This window comes from Elephas maximus, chromosome 5 (assembly GCF_024166365.1).
Source record: "Elephas maximus indicus isolate mEleMax1 chromosome 5, mEleMax1 primary haplotype, whole genome shotgun sequence".
Classification (NCBI taxonomy): Eukaryota; Metazoa; Chordata; class Mammalia; order Proboscidea; family Elephantidae; genus Elephas; species Elephas maximus.
In genome coordinates, this window is record NC_064823.1 from 121,958,906 (window position 1) to 121,975,356 (window position 16,451).

General features: G+C 41.7%; 1 protein-coding gene across 2 annotated transcripts in view; it reads right to left on the reverse strand.

The window, feature by feature from the left end:
• FAM114A1 (family with sequence similarity 114 member A1) overlaps nucleotides 1-16,451 on the reverse strand; it is an 82,270-nt gene that overhangs the window by 34,036 nt on the left and 31,783 nt on the right. For both annotated transcript variants that reach the window (XM_049886355.1, XM_049886356.1), the window contains one exon: nucleotides 29-142. In XM_049886355.1, coding sequence (XP_049742312.1) covers nucleotides 29-142 — 114 coding nt within the window. The remainder of the gene's footprint in view (nucleotides 1-28; nucleotides 143-16,451) is intronic.

A 16,451-nucleotide genomic window follows, 5' to 3' on the forward strand; every position in this document is an offset into this window, starting at 1 on the left:
TCCCCCCACCTCCAAACACATCACTCACTTTGAGGGACTTCACTTTCAGTATCAGGTTGGGCCCCTTCAGAAGACCCGGAATTTGTACTATGAATCCGTAGGGTGGCCCCTGCTTTTTCCTTGACTGCTGTCAACCCATGGCCTGTCAGGAGATAAAAACATGGTTCACGGATACATTACAATCCATGATCTGCAAATCCCATTAGCTAACCTTACAAAGTCTTTTTTTAAGTTATATATATAAATATTAAGTTATATAAGTACATTCTGATTGTAAGAGAAGGGTAGTGGTTAGCAGCATAACCTTTGGAATTGCTCATTTGGGTTCAAATAGGAGCTCAGCTTTGCCACTGCCTAGCTAAGTGACCTTGGTAAAGTTACCTAACCTCTCTGTGACTTAGTTTCCTCATGAGCGTCTATATCTCATCGGGTTGTTGAGAGGAATGTTGTTATTGTTGTTAGATGCCGTCAAGTCGGTTCCAACTCATAGCGAGCCTATGTACAACAGAACGAAACACTGCCAGGTCCTGCGCCATCCTCACAATCGTTGCTATGCTTGACCCCATTGTTGCAGCCTCTGTGTCAATCCATCTCATTGAATGTTTTCTTTCGCTGACCCTCTACTTTACCAAGCATGATGTCCTTCTCCAGGGATTGGCCTCTCCTGATAACATGTCCAAAGTACATGAGGCAAAGTCTCGCCATTCTCACTTCTAAGGAGCATTTGGCTGTACTTTTTCCAAGATATTGAGAGGGATAAATGAGATAAATGTATGTTAAGTGTCTTTTAAGATGGAGAGTTCAGGGTATGGAGCTGACATGTCAGAATCAAAAGGCAAGTCAGTAGGAAAACCATTAAGTCCGCCCAACAGCTCCGATAGCTCAGTTGTCTTAAGTAGTGCCAGCGCCATTAGCTAGTTGCAGTTGGGTCGGTTCTGACTCATGGCAGCCCCATCTGTGTGTCAGAGTAGACCTGTGCTCCACAGGGTTTTCAAGGGCTGATTTATCACAAGTAGATTGCCAGGTCTTTCTTCTGAGGTACCTCTGGGTAGACTCAAACCTCCAACCTTTCGGTTAGCAGCCGAGCATGTTACCTGTTTGCATCACCAGGGACTCCTGTCCTAAGTAATAGTAAACACATAAACTGCAAAAGTAGTCAGCCAGGATGCAGAGCACTGGTTTTGTTCATCTGAGCAGAGACGACAGTTCTACTGTCCCACAGCCAGGGACAGTGAGCACTGAGTAAGTATTTATTGAATATAGAACTGACCTTCCCACCCACACTGGGAAAAACCAAACCTCAGCTTGACGGAGAAGTAGTCACGTCAACATTTTTTTCTGGAGAGACCTTTCCCCTTTATAGGCTCCCATGAGAAGACACAGCTTATCTCAGAGTTTCCAAACCGAATGAAGGAATTAATAGCCAACTGATAGCCCTAAATTGCTGTTTGGGTTCTTGAAGGAGAACTAATCACAGTACTCACCCTCCGCCTTAGCACTTAGAGAAAAAAATGAGAGATTTATCTAGGGACCTGGGAAACCTCAGGTTGTTAGAACACAAGGCAGCACCAATATTAACCCACTGCCATCAAGTTGCTTTGACACATAGCGACCCTATAGCCTGTTGCCATCAAGTCAATTCCAACTCACAGTAACCCTACAGGACAGAGTAGAACTGCCCCATATGGTTTCCAAGGCGTGCCTGATGGATTCGAACTGCCGACCTTCTGGTTAGCAGCTATAGCTCTTAACCACTACGCTACCAGGGTTTCCAGGGAGCGGCTGGTGTATTCCAACAGCCCACCTTTTGGTTAGCAGCTGAGCTCTTAACCACTGTGCCACCGGGGAAAAAAAGTCCCAAGTCATAGCAGTGTTTGAGAGCTAAATAGAAACACCCTGTCTTAGAAGGCCTTGCTACAATTACCGCTTGTCCATCTCCTGAAGTAAAGATACGGATGAATCACAAACCCAAGTAACAGTATTTTATCTATTGTATCCTTATTTATAGTCCCTGGGTGGTACAAATGGTTAAGTGCTCTGCTGCTAACCTGAAGGTTAGTGGTTCTAATCCACCCAGAGATGCCTAGGAAGAAATGCCTGGCAACCTACTTCCAAAAAGTCACAGTCATTGAAAATCCTTACACATGGGGTCGCCATGAATCAGAGATGACTCCATGGCAAGTTTTTTTTTTTTTTTAATTCTTATTTATGATCTTAATATAATCAGAGTACTGATATTTAGCAAATAAACATAAAAAACCAAAAAAACTAAACCAATTGCCGTTAAGTTGATTCCAGCTCCTAATTACCCTAAAGGACAAGGTAGAACTCCCTCATAGGGTTTCTAAGGAGCGCCTGGTGGATTTGAACTGGGGACCTTTTGGTTAGCAGACGTAGCACTTAACTACTACGCCACCAGGGTTTCCTGGTGTTTTATTTTGTTGTTTAGTAAACAAATACAGGACTAATTATATTCAACGGAAATTACTTGTCATTATACACTACCTAGAAAACCCTGAAACTTAAGAAACATTATTCATAATATAGACCAAATATACAGGAGCCTTGGTGGTGCAAAGGTTGAGAACTACAGCTGCTAACCAAAAGATCTGCCGTTTGAATCCACCAGCCACTCCTTGGAAGCCCTATGGGGCAGTTCTACTCTGTCCTATAGGGTCACTATGAGTTGGAATCGACTTGATGGCAATGGATTTTTTTTATACATTTAAAGTTATGTGTAGATCATTAAATACACTCAAACTCATCATTGAGTTTTTTTTTTTTTAATCAAGATGTAGTATACTGCTAAAACTAAGACTTGAATTCATCCTCTTTAGCTTCCAATGAATTCCAAACATTTCAAGGAAAACTTATCACACTTCAGTATTTAAGTTATAGAATATAATCATCCATCTTAGTCGTCTACTGCTGCTGTAACAAAAATACCACAAGTGGATGGCTTTAACAAACAAGTTTATTCTCTCACACTTGAGTAGGGTGGGAGTCCAAATTTCAGGGCATCGGTTCCAGGGGAAGGGTTTCTCTCTGTGTGGGCTGTGGGGGAAGGTTACTGTCATCAATCTTCCCCTGGACCAGGAGTTTCTCAGTGCAGGGACCTCAGGTCTGAAGGATGCACTATTCTCCTGGCTCTTGTTCCTTGGTGGTACGAGGTCCCCATGTCTCTCTGCTCACTTCTCTCTCTTTTATATCTCAAAAGAGATTGATTTAAGACACAACCTAATCTTGTAGATTGAGTCCTGCCTCATTAACATAACTGCCTCAAATCCTGCCTCACTAACATCATGGAGGTAGGATTTGTATCACATAGGAAAATCATATCAGATGACAAAATGGTGAACAATCACACAACACAGGGAATCACGGACTAGCCAAGTCGACACCCATTTTTTGGGGGGGGGCACAATTCAATGCATGACATCATCTAACTTATTTACAAACTGAGTCTATATGACTTGCCATCTTTTTTTAACACGTACATTTTCCAAAAGGAAATAATGTACATCCAAATCTCGAACCATGATTCTCATTCAGAATTCCAAGAGCTAAAATCAAGAAATAAACAAGTTTGAAAAGGCTGGAAGCCATCACCTGCTCCATCTTCTTTGCTTAAGTCATACAAAAGGATGACGCTGTTATCTCTTGATTGATGATTTCACATTCTTCCTTAAGACCATGTCACGGTTTAGCGACCCTCATTGTCATTATCTCCTCTTCCCCCTTTGCCATCCCTTGCAGATTAGTGCCACGTCTTGTTCTTTTCTCAGGCAATAACAGTTTCTCACCATCTCAGAACAGGAATGACCATGTATATGTACACATAAGCTACCTGTGGAAAAACCTGCTTTGTTTCTGGAAGGAATATGATTTTTATGTGCATATGAATGGCTGGTTGGGGTTTGGGATGCGTCTGTTTAACAGACATGGTAATAAGCTGCTATCCCAACTGTATTTTCTGATTAATAATTCTTTTTCTCTAAAAAAGCCTCCTGAACTTTAGTTTTATTAGCAGAAGTATATCTTTGCCACACTCTATTAGGACACAAAGCTATGATTTTTCACAGCTATGGTTTAGACTATGTCACACCCTACTTGGAAGAGTACGTTCTAAAACTTTACTTAGCGTGACATCTAGTGCCCAAAATGAGGAAGTTGTGATACTGAGTTACTATAGCCTTTTGCCTGGTTTTTTTTTTTTTTTTTTTTTTTGCCCGGGAGCAATTCATTCCCAGTTGTATTGATTCAGTTCTACCAATAACATCTATGGCATGAGAACAGCAACAGAGAAAAACAACCAGTATGAATAACATCATACACTTAGTTCCAGTCATCACGAACCCTAAATATCCTCAAGGAAATAAAACCTGTAAAAAAAAAAAAAAAGTCCGCAGTTCTGAGGATGGAGTATCATTTACCCTTCTACTGGCTATGTTGGAAAAGAAGATAACGATAAGGAAGGAAAAAAGAAAAAGAAATAAACTAAGAGAAGGACGCTGCGCATATGCAGTGATATTGTGTCATTTTAATGCAAATGTTAAACGATTGGCTGGTGTTTGATTTATCACCTACGCTCTAATGGAAAACACCGAAAACTGAGGAGGCAGGAGTCTTGTAGTGGATTCTGGCTCTATTATTTATTATCTGTGTGGTCTTGGGTGAGTTACTTAACCTCTCTGAGTCTCTGCTGCATCTTCCGTGAAGGGAGGATTATAATACATACTTACCAGGGTTTTGCAGGGTTGCTGGGAGAAACATGTGAAATCTTTGGTGTTTTAGTCATCTAGTGCTGCTATAACAGAAATACCACAAGTGGATGGCTTTAACAAAGAGAAATTTATTTCCTCACAGTAAAGTAGGCTAAAAGTCCAATTTCAGGGCGTCAGCTCCAGGGGAAGATTGTCTCTCTCTCAGTCGGCTCTGGGGGACGGTCTTTGTCCTCAAACTTCCCCTGGTCGAGGTGCTTCTCAGGCACAGGAGTCCTGGGTCCAAAAAACATGCTCTGCTTCTGGCACTGCTTTCTTGGTGGTATGAGGTCCCCAACTCTCTGCTTGCTTCCCTTTCCTTTTATCTCTTGAGAGATAAAAGGTGGTACAGGCCACACTCCAGGGAAACTCCCGTTACATTGGATCTGAGTAAGGGTGGTGTTATAATCCCACCCTAATCCTCTCAACATAAAATTACAATCACAAAATAGAGGACAACCATAGAATATTGGGAATCATGGCCTAACCAAGTTAACACACACATTTTTGGGGGACATAATTCAATCCACGACACCTGGTATGGCCAACAGTTACTGAGCACTTACTATGTCGCAGGTGTTATATTAAATATTTTTACATAAATTATTTAATTTACTTTACAACCGTTATGAGGAAAGGACTATTATCATACCCCTTTTACAACTCAGAGAACGTAGACCTGCCAAGGTGAAATCACTTGTCCATGGTCACAAAATCAATAAGCAGCAAAGGCAAGATTTGAACCCAGTCTTTCTGGCTCCAGAGCTTATATACTTAATCGCTATGTTATACTTAGAAAATTTTCTATGCAATTTATACTAGATTAATTTTCATTGGAAATCAGATTCTTGCTCAGGAGCTGCCTCCTTTTTAAAACATTGTTATATGCTGAAATTAGACCTGACTTACACTGCCTTGACCAAACAGCAGGGTGGAGGTCACCTTCACGGTGAAACCTTGCTTTAGCCTTATCCCTCCCTACTGTGCTTTGGGTTGGGCCAGCTTGATGTTTTTAGATCACCCTGTGCTGTGTAGACTGAGATCCCAAACACTGTGTGGTGCTATCTTAGATCTTAAGTTTCATTTTTCTTCTCAAAATCACTCTGGGCCTGCCCCCCAAACACAGCCCTACAATCACTGGTCAATGGGGGGTGGGTGATACGAAGACCTCGCTCTGTACATTAATGGAGGGTACCTCTGAAGAATCATCCCAATCCTGATTCTCAATTCTTCACTCCTGAAAGGCTTGCTCTTGAGAACACCGAACAGTAAAACTCCACCACAAAAATCTCTGCCTCTGTCTCTCTCCTAGGCATCCAACCTAGGACACTGAGCTATCTCATTCTTTTTAATGCCGCACAGTGTTCCACCATATGCATATGCCGTATTTTAAGTTTTCTATGGATGAACAGACACTTTAGTTGTTTCAAGTTTTTCATAACTGCCTGGTGAACTCCCTCGCCTTCTCGCCACCGTCCTTACAACTTTAACCTGCCTTCCTGACTCCTCTTATCCTGCTCTGCTTTTTTATTTTGTATAGATGTATCACTTCTAACGCTCTATAAAAATAATGCTCTTATTCACTGTGTTTATTGTTTATTGTCTATTTCCTTCCATTACCATGTAAGCTCTAATTGGGCAGGGATCTTTGTCTCTTTTGCTCACTGCAGTATCTTAAGTGCCTAGAACAGTGTCTGGCATAATAAGTATTTACTGAGTGAATTGTATATTGAATATCTTTGTACATATATCTTAATAAACTTTTGCAAAGGATCAAGAGGAACTGCTGGGTTAGAAGGTTTGTACATTTAAAGTTTTGATTGTTGTTGTTAGTTGTTTTTGAGTTGACTCTAACTCATGGCAACTCCGTGTGTAACAGAACGAAATGCTGCCTTGTCTTGCACCATCTTCACAATCATTGGTAGGGCCACTGTGTATTTTGAGTACCTTGCAACCTAGGGGGCTCATCTTCCAACACTATATCAGACAATATGATGTGATCCATTGGGTTTTCACTGCTAATTTTTAGAAGTAGGTCACCAGGTGTTTCTTCCTAGTCTACCTTAGTGTGGAAGCTCTGCCAAAAACTTTCCACCATGGGTGACCCTGCTGGTATTTGAAATACCAGTGGCATAGCTTCAACCATCATAGCAACACACAAGCCACTGAAGTATGACAAACTGACAGATGAGCGGTAGAAAATTCCGACAGATAATGCACCTTGCTCTTCTGAAGGTTGTACCAATTTATACTCTTTTTTAGAAGAATATTTAGAGAAATAGAAAAATTTAAAAGTGTTGACTGCATCTCAGACTTTTTAATCAATGAATTCAAGATATTATAAAATAGTTCTGAAGAGCAACTGTTTAGAAAAACACATGCTTGATGTCGTTCTGCTCAACTAAAGCAAACTGAGTGCAGAAAAAAAAAGGAGTCAATCAAACTTCCTTGTGGAAAAGTCTTCCTTTCCATAGTGATGGTTGGTGTCCACTCTGTAATCAGATACTTATCTTTGGGTTCAAAGTTGAACAGAGGTATTACTGAACTGATAATGTTTGCTTAGCAGCGAAACAGAAATTCATTAACCCCTGTGCTTATTCAGAGATTGTAAAGGACTGTGGACAAACTCGAGGCATTAATTCTCTTACTGTATATTTTGTCTTAATAATCCTTGAGAATTTTCACATCAGCAATGTCATTTTCAAACATAAATCCATGTGATATTGATAATGATTTAACAGTGAAGAGCTCTCATTGTATATTTTTGACCAGTCTGCCATTCTCTGTAATAAACGCCGTCATTATTTCTGACAGTGCTAGTAGAAGGGTTTCATTAAAATATAGGGAAAGAAAAGCAACTTGGGAGCCAATGGGAAAAAGGTACACTGGTAATTTTGAAAAGGTAAATATACAGATCAGGTACTTTTTTTGTGTGCTCAGTTACCCCTGCATAAAACCGTCAAAATTACAATTTCAAATATACATTTAGATCTTTGGTATCTAGAAATAAATTGTTTCTAGTCTACTTAGAGTTTTTACTTCAATATATGTACATGTTTCAGCTTTCATTTTGATTATTGGTCTATCATTTTTAGCTTAGCAATATATTTTAGGAATATTTCAGGTCTATAAGATGCTTGTGGGAAATCACATTCAGTTCTTACAACATCACTTTGAAGTTATCAACAAAATAATTTTTTTTTTTACATTTTTGCTTTCCCACTCTGATTTCTACGTGGGTCTTAAGTAATAACTATTTTTATTGTATTCTATGAACTTGTCCAAAGGCATGGGTGGCAGGTGATCAAGCCTTCTCAGAATGTGATAAGAGCGTGACTATGGATGAACCCAATGCTAGAGTTATGGTCTCTCTAGAAATAACTGTTTGCTGAGAAATATTTGATTTCACGTAAGTATTGAAAAGCCTACATTTTCTCATTTCTCTTTAACCTTAGGGTCAAAGTAGTGAAGCAAAAGACAAAATTTAAAAATGTAGAGTAGCAAAAGGTCAATCAACTTTCTGTATTTTTTCACTTAGCACAGTGGCTACAAATAACTTTTTCTATAGATAGTCACAGGATATGGAATCATTTGAAAGAACTTTATATTTACCAAGTTCCACCATTCACACTCTTTCAAATAAGAAAACTGAGTCTCAGAGATGGTAAGTCTATTGTATAGAAATTTAATGATTATACCCGTTGCTTGCTGAGTCAATTCCTACTCATAGCAATCCTACAGAACAGAGAAGAACTGCCCCATAGGGTTTCCAAGGAGTGCCTGGTGAATTCGAACTGCTCACCTTTTTTTTTTTTTTTTGACTTCAGAATGATCTTTATTAAAATTGAGGATACATAGCAGCATTTACTAAATTTGGTGTTGGTGACAGAGATAAATGTTTCTAGAACTGATACTCAAAGTGACACCAATTACAAAGAAGAGCTGGTTTTCAGTGCAGCCTGTCTCCTAAGCTCTAAGTTACTTTATTATTTTTTGTAAAATAATTTTTATTGTGCTTTAAGTGAAAGTTTACAAGTCAGTCTGTCACATATAAGCTTATATACACCTTACTACACACTCCCATTCACTCTCCCCCTAATGAGTCAGCCCGCTCCCTTCCTCCAGTCTCTCCTTTTGTGACTGTTTTGTCAATCTCTAATCCTCTCTACCCTCCCATCTCCCTTCCACACAGGAGATGCCAATAGTCTCAAGTGTCCACCTGATACAAGTAGCTCACTCTTCATCAGCATCTCTCTCTAGCCCATTGTCCAGTCCCTTCCATGTCCGATGAATAGTCTTCGCTGCCCACCTTTTGATTAGCAGCCATAGCTCTTAACCACTATGCCACCAGGGTTTCCTTAATGACTATAATGGGGCTGAATGTCCCTCCAAAGTTCACGGCTACCCAGAACCTCAGAATATGACCTTATTTGGAAATAGGGTCTTTGCAGATGTAATTAAGATGAGGTCACACCTGATTACAGTGTTCCCTAAATCCAATAACTGGTATCCTTATAAAAATAGAGGACATAAAGAGACACACAGAGAAGGCCATGTGAAGACCGAGGCAGAGATTGGAGTGACGCAGCTACAAACCAAGGAATGCCAAGAATTGCTGGAAGTCATGCGAAGTTGGAAGAGGCGAAGAAGGATTCTTCCCTAGAGTCTTCAGAAGGAGCATGGCCCTGCCGACATGGTGATTTCAGACTTCTAGCATCCAAAACACCAAGAGAATAAGTATCTGTTGTTTTAAGCCATCCAGGTTTGTGGTAATTTGTTATGGCAGCTGTAGGAAACTAATACAGAGATAGTCTCTCGTGATCATGACTTAGCAGCAGAGTTAGGACCAAGTTTCAGGTCTTAGGACTCCTGCTATAGTGCTCTTTCCAAGACAGTACCACCTTCCTAATGTTTCTATCCTCCAATTACTCTCCTGCGAACCTGAAAGATTTCTAACTATTGTGACTGTGGCTTCTCAACAACGTCAAGAAGTCTCGGTTTCTATTTCTGGTGCTCTACTGACAGCTCGGAGTTTTCTTAAGGACCATGTGTTTTGCACTCCTGTCTGCAACTGGAATTACTTGGCGGGGGGTGGGGGGGACACCATGAGGTTTCCAGATGAGAATCTATTGCAATTGAACATGTGGTTGTTTTCTTTCTTTACTTTCCACAGGCAATTTGTATACCTTCAAGAGCATGTCTACCACTGCGAGTGCTTTGTTTTCCAATAAGTTTCTTTGCCCTATGATAATAAACTGCTAATGCTGCAAAACCCTAGGGTTGATATTATGCCTCTACATAACATAAGCTGTGTTTACCCTGCTTTTCTCACCTCTAACGGATCACTATGCCACATAGGTTTGAGTCAACAGGAACAAGGTAAAGACAGTAATACCTATATATTTGGAAGACTTTAGTGGGATAATACTTGTCCTTTCTAAATATTCTTAAGATTCTCTCCTAATCTTTGATGTTCTTCCATTTCAATTCCTGTGGTAGATCAAATTATTGGCTCCAGTTCTTCACCCCTCCCTGTATTTAGACCCTTGGCTGTGTAATTCTGCAGTTCCTCCCACATTGGGGGTGTTTACCCCTCCACTCGTTGCCTTGAGGCTTAGCCAGGCAACTGGTCCTGCTCAGTGGAATTATTAGCAGATACAGTGCTTGCACTGTTGGGCCTGCCCTCCTGTACTTCTGCTGTCATGGTAGGAAGAACATTCCTTGAGGGGGCAGCTGCTGCCCCTTCTGCCTGCATTCCAGAATGAATGTGGAACAGAGCCTCCCCAGCCAAGTCCAGTCTCTGTGAACTAACTCAGCCAACCTGCAGGTGCATGACAAATAAATGCTTACAGTTGTTTGCCACTAAGATTTTATGGTTGCTTGGGAGAGGGCCATATAGCCAGAATTGGAAGGTGGCCTCTGGGAGCTAAGAGTGACTTTCAGTCAGCAACCAGCAAGAAAGCAGGTACTTCATTGCTACAACCGTGAGTGACTGCATTCTGCCTGAGTGACCTTAGAAGATGACCTTGAGTCTCAGATAAGAATGCAGCCTTGATTTTGGTCTGGCGAGCCTCTGAGCAAAGGATCCAGCTAACCCATGCCTGGACTCCTGACCCACGGAAACTGGAATAATAAATGTACGTTGTTTAAAGCCACTAAGTTTGTGGAAGAAGTCTCTGGGTGGTGCAAATGGCTAATGAGTTCAACTGCTAACTGAAAGGTTGGAAGTTTGAGTCCACCCAGAGGCATCTCGGAAGAAAAGCCTGGAGTAGATTTTCCAAAAAGCAGTCATTGAAAACCCTGTGGAGCACAGTTCTACTCTGACAGATGTGGGGTTGCCATAAGTCAGAGTCGACTCAATGGCAAAGGATAAAACCTTGTGGTGATTTGTTATAGAGCAACAAAAACTAATACAAGAGGGTATACTGAACTTCATTCTGATATTTAATGGGGCAATGAGCAAATATCATACAATTGCAGAAAAACCACACCTCTACTGAGCATAACTGGGAAAGGGGTAAAGGTGACTGGCACCATGATCACGCTGGTCTATAGACAGCACCCCTTCTAGAATTACTGCAGTCAGCTGAGAACCACCACCATTTTTAAATGGTTGCAGTAGTAACAGGACACAATGTTTATAATCTTCACGGTGCTGCAGCCATAGGGAAAGTTCAATAGCAACCCCAAACACAAGCACAGGCTACAGATTAGGACACTCAGTTCAGGTCAAGCCAAAAGCTGGATGCCTACTAGTGGGATGTGCCCCTGAAGTCACACCTGATTTTCAAACAGTGAAGTCAGCATCATCCACTGGTTATACTTGAACCAGGGAACAAAATCCAGAGGCCTTGGAGCACAGCCAGTCCACACTGGAATCAGGGCTGCACTAGGCTGCCCACATGCGAAGGTCAGATTACAGCAGGACCCCTGTGAAGATGCGAATAGTTAAGTTCGCTGGCTGGGCTCTCAGTGGGTGGATAGAAAATCTTCTAAGGGCCCAAGGAGGACCAAGGTCAAATGGTAAGGTCTCGATACTCACTAATGAGAAATAACAGCAAACACACCAACCACGGGAAAGGAGTTACAAGCAGGAGGGCGCTCCTAAGGAGAATATTCCATATTGCACTCGAGGTGAAAGGAGAAAATTCAAAGGTGATAAAAAGTACCTGCAGCTGTTACTCACAGGGCAGATGAGTTCTGTGTTTACTGTGAAGAGAACTTATAATTAAAAGTTTAATAAGAAAGTAAACCCTCATAATGCCTGTAATAGAATCTGCAGAAGCACTGATTTCATTACAGTCAGGGCGCTTCTGGACGTCATTATAACTGCAAGCGCCCAGAACACTTTATATTTTATGACGTGAAACATGTGGACAGCTGTACAATTTCAGTGATCAAGTTATTTGCTTTTCCATGACTTATCCCAATTAAAATTTTTTTTAGACTGCAGATTTTGAGTTTTGGGTTCAGAAAGCCAGCCACTCCCAAGTGCTGCGTAGCACCGTAAAGCAGAATACGGCCCCATGGTTAGAAGCACAGGCTTTGGAGGGAGGCAGCCTGGGCTCAGCCGTGGCTTCCTTATGGCCATAGGTGTGGCTGTGGGAGGGTTACTCATCCTGTCTGTAAAATGAGAATAACTATAGACTATATCGACCCATATGCATGCAAAAGTAGGACAATGGATAAGGAAGACCACAGAAGAATTGGTGCCTTTGAATTGTGGTGTTGGTGAAGAATACTGAATATACCAGAAGGACGGAAACCCTGGTGGCATAACGGTTAAGTGCTACGGCTGCTAACCATAAAGGCCGGCAGTGCAAATTCACCAGGCGCTCCTTGGAAACTCTATGGGGCAGCCCCACTCTGTCCTATAGGGTTGCTATGAGTTGGAATCGATTCAACGGCAATGGGTTGGTTTTGGTTGGTTGGCCAGAAGAACAAACCAATCTGTCTTGGAAGAAGTATAGCCAGAATGCAAGAATGGAGAGACTTCATCTCAGGTACTTTGGGCACGTTATCAGGACGGACCAGTGCCTGGAGAACGACATCATGCTTGGCAAAGTAGAGGGTAAATGAAAAAGAAGACCCTCAGTGAGGCAGACTGACACAGTGGCTGCAATAGTGGGCTCAAACATAGCAAGGATTGTGAGGATGGTGCAGGACCGGGCAGCGTTTAGTTCTATTGTACACAGAGTCGCTATGAGTTGAAACCAACTTGACAGCACCTAATAATAATAACAGACCAACCCAAGGGGGCAGTGGTGGTTCAGTGGTAGGATTCTTGCCTTCCGCGAGGGAGACCCAGGTCTGATTCCCAGCCAGTGCACGTCATGCACAGCTACCACCCATCTGTCAGTGCAGGCGTGGGTATTGCTATGATGCCAAACAGGTTTCCGCAGAGCTTCCAGATTAAGATGGACTAGGAAGAAAGGCCTGATGCTCTACTTCCTAAAACGAGACAATGAAAACCCTATGGATCATAATGGTCTGATTCGCAACCAATCACAAGGATGGTGCAGGACTAGGCAGTGTTTCGTTCCACTGTGCATGGGGTCACCGTGAGTCAGGAGCTGACTCGATGGCAGCTAACGACAGTGACAGCATACCTACTCAATGGAGTCCCCGGATGGTACAGATGGTTAATGCGCTCAGCTGCTATCCAAAAGGTTGGAGGGTTGAGTCCACCCAGAGGTGCCTCAGAAGAAGGTCCTGGTGATCTACTTCCAAAAAAACCCAGCTATTGCAAGCCTTACGGAGCACATCAGACACACCTCAGGCTGGAACTAACTCGACAGCGACAGAGGGTGGTGGTGGTACATACACAATAAGCTTTACACGAGCATTAAAAAAATGACATTTATAGTAGAGCATTTGGCATGGTACCGAATGCTTAGTACCAAAAACAAAAAACCTGTTGCTGTCAAATCGATTCCAACTTGCAGCGACCCTATAGGACAGAGGAGAACTGTCCCATAGGGTTCCCGAGGCTGGAAATCTTTACAGAAGCAGGCTGGCGCATTTTTTTCCAGCAAAGGGGCTAATGGGCTGGAACTGCCACCTTTTTGGTTAGCAGACAACCACTTAACCACTGTGCCACCAGGTCCCCTTAAGGGCCCAGTAAATGGGAAGCAGAAGGAGGCTGAGACTGAGAGGGCGTGGCCTGGACACAAATACGCTCCGGCGAGGAATGCTGTGATTTAACATTCACCCACGGCACTAGTTTTCCAATTAAGTGGTATCAGATTCATTTTTGCTGCAGGAAGTGGGATATGCAGGAGGATATTTTTAAGCTATAAGCAGTTTTGAGGACTTTATATAAAACCATCTACAGGGCTACCTCAGAGGTCTATTGTAAGGATGATGAATTAGAATGTCACCTCCATAAGAAGCTTACTTGTTCAATACAAGTAAAAGCACCGGGTATATAGTAGGGGCTCAATAAATGTTTGGAAAATGAACAATGCTCTGATAAACATCAGGGGCTCTTAGCAGAAGACCAATATAACACTAATTAATTTAGCTGAATTCAAAGGGAAAGTCAATATGAATTAGGAAACTATTCAAATTAGAGATAACTCCTTAAAAATGCTGATTGTTTACTTTGTAGCCTAAATAGTAAAGGGGACTGGTAGTGGTATAAAGGTCAGGAAATAGGGATGGGTACTGTGATACTGAAAGGAATCCTGGTGGCGCAGTGGTTAAAGTGCTTGGCTGCTAACTGAAAGGTCAGCAGTTTGAACCCACCGGCCGCTCCACAGGAGAAAGATGTGGCAGTCTGCTTCTGTAAAGATTACAGCCTTGGTACCCTGTGGTGCAGTTCTACTGTGTTCTATAGGGTCGCTATGAGTCAGAATCAACTTGATAACCCTAGGTTTTTCTGTGATATTGAAGCAAGAACTGATGAAGGTCTAGGCAGGGCAGTGACAGGTAAGATGCAGAGGAAGGGATGGCTGTGAGCAGTGTTTGCAGAGATTGGTGTTCTAGGTAACCAATTATGGTGACAATCCCTCCTCCAATTTTGACCTGTTAAAGGACATGAAAACCTTTTTTTCCGTTTCCTAAAATTATTGATATACACAGCCTTATACAACATAAAGCTACATAATGTTTCGATATACATTAAATGATTATCTTTACTGGAGTAATAAAATAAGGATTGTTCCAGAAGACCCTGGATGTATGGCTGTATGCCAACTGACGGTGAATGGAAGGGGAAGAACCTGGACTATATGAAGAAGAATGTGGCATCAGGATTGAAGGAGGACTCATTAAAAACCTGAGATATGAATTCCACATCAGTCCACACACCAAAATAAATTCCAGATTGTTTAAATATTAAAATGTAAAGAGTGAGAATGTGAAAGTACTAACAGAAAACAAGGGAGAATCTTTTCATAATCTTGGAGCAGAAAATGCTTTAATAAATATAATACAAAAACTGAGAAGACAAAAAAACTGATAAATGTGATAACAAAAAATTTTTAATTCTGCATGGAAAAAATATAATAAACCAAAAAAAATTGGAATTCATATGACTAAGAGCTAATTTCCTTAATCTATGAAGAACTTCTACCATCCGTCTGTCAGTTTGTTGTACTGTAGTGGCTTTCATCCCCCACGTGTCTGTCAGTTTGTCATACTGTGGGGGCTTGTGCGTTGCTGTGATGCTGGAAGCTATGCCACCGGTATTCAGATACCAGCAGGGTCACCCATGGAGGACAGGTTTCAGCTGAGCTTCCAGACTAAGACAGACTAGGAAGAAGAATCCGCCAGTCTACTTCTGAAAAGCATTAGCCAGTGAAAACCTTATGAATAGCAGCGGAACATTGATATAGTGCTGGAAGATGAGCCCCCCAGGTTGGAAGGCACTCAAAAGATGAGCTGCCTCCTCAAAGTAGAGTCGACCTTAATGACGTGGATGGAGTAAAGCTTTTGGGACCTTCATTTGCTGATGTGGCATGACTCAAAATGAGAAGAAACAGCTGCAAACATCCATTAATAATCAGAACCTGGAATGTACGAAGTATTGAATCTAGGAAAACTGGAAATCATCAAAAATGAAATGGAACACATAAACATAGATATCCCAGGCATTAGTGAGCTGAAATGGACTGGTATTGGCCATTTTGAATCAGCCAGTCATAAAATCTACTATGCTGGGAATGACAACTCGAAGAAGAATGGTGTTGCATTCATCGTCAAAAAGAACGTTTCAAGGTCTATCCTGAAGTACAATGCTGTCAGTGATAGGAAAATATCCATATGTCTACAAGGAAGACCAGTTAATACGACTATTATTCAAATTTATGCACCAACCACTAGGGCCAAAGATGAAGAAATAGAAGACTTTTATCAGCTGTTGCAGTCTGAAATTGATCGAACATGCAATCAAGATGCATTGATAATTACTGGCTATTGGAATGCGAAAGCCGGAAACAAAGAAGGATCCGTAGTTCGAAAATACGGCCTTAGTGATAGAAACAATGCTGGAAGCTATGCCACAGGTGTTTCAAATACCAGCAGGGTCGCTCATGGTGACAGGTCTCAGCAGAGCTTTCAGACTAAGACAGACTAGGAAGAAAGGCCTGGAATTCTACTTCTGAAAATTAGCCAAAGAAACCCCTATGAATCAGAACAGAATATTGTCCTATTAGACTCAGATGTCACAGGACTGGGCAACTTTTCATT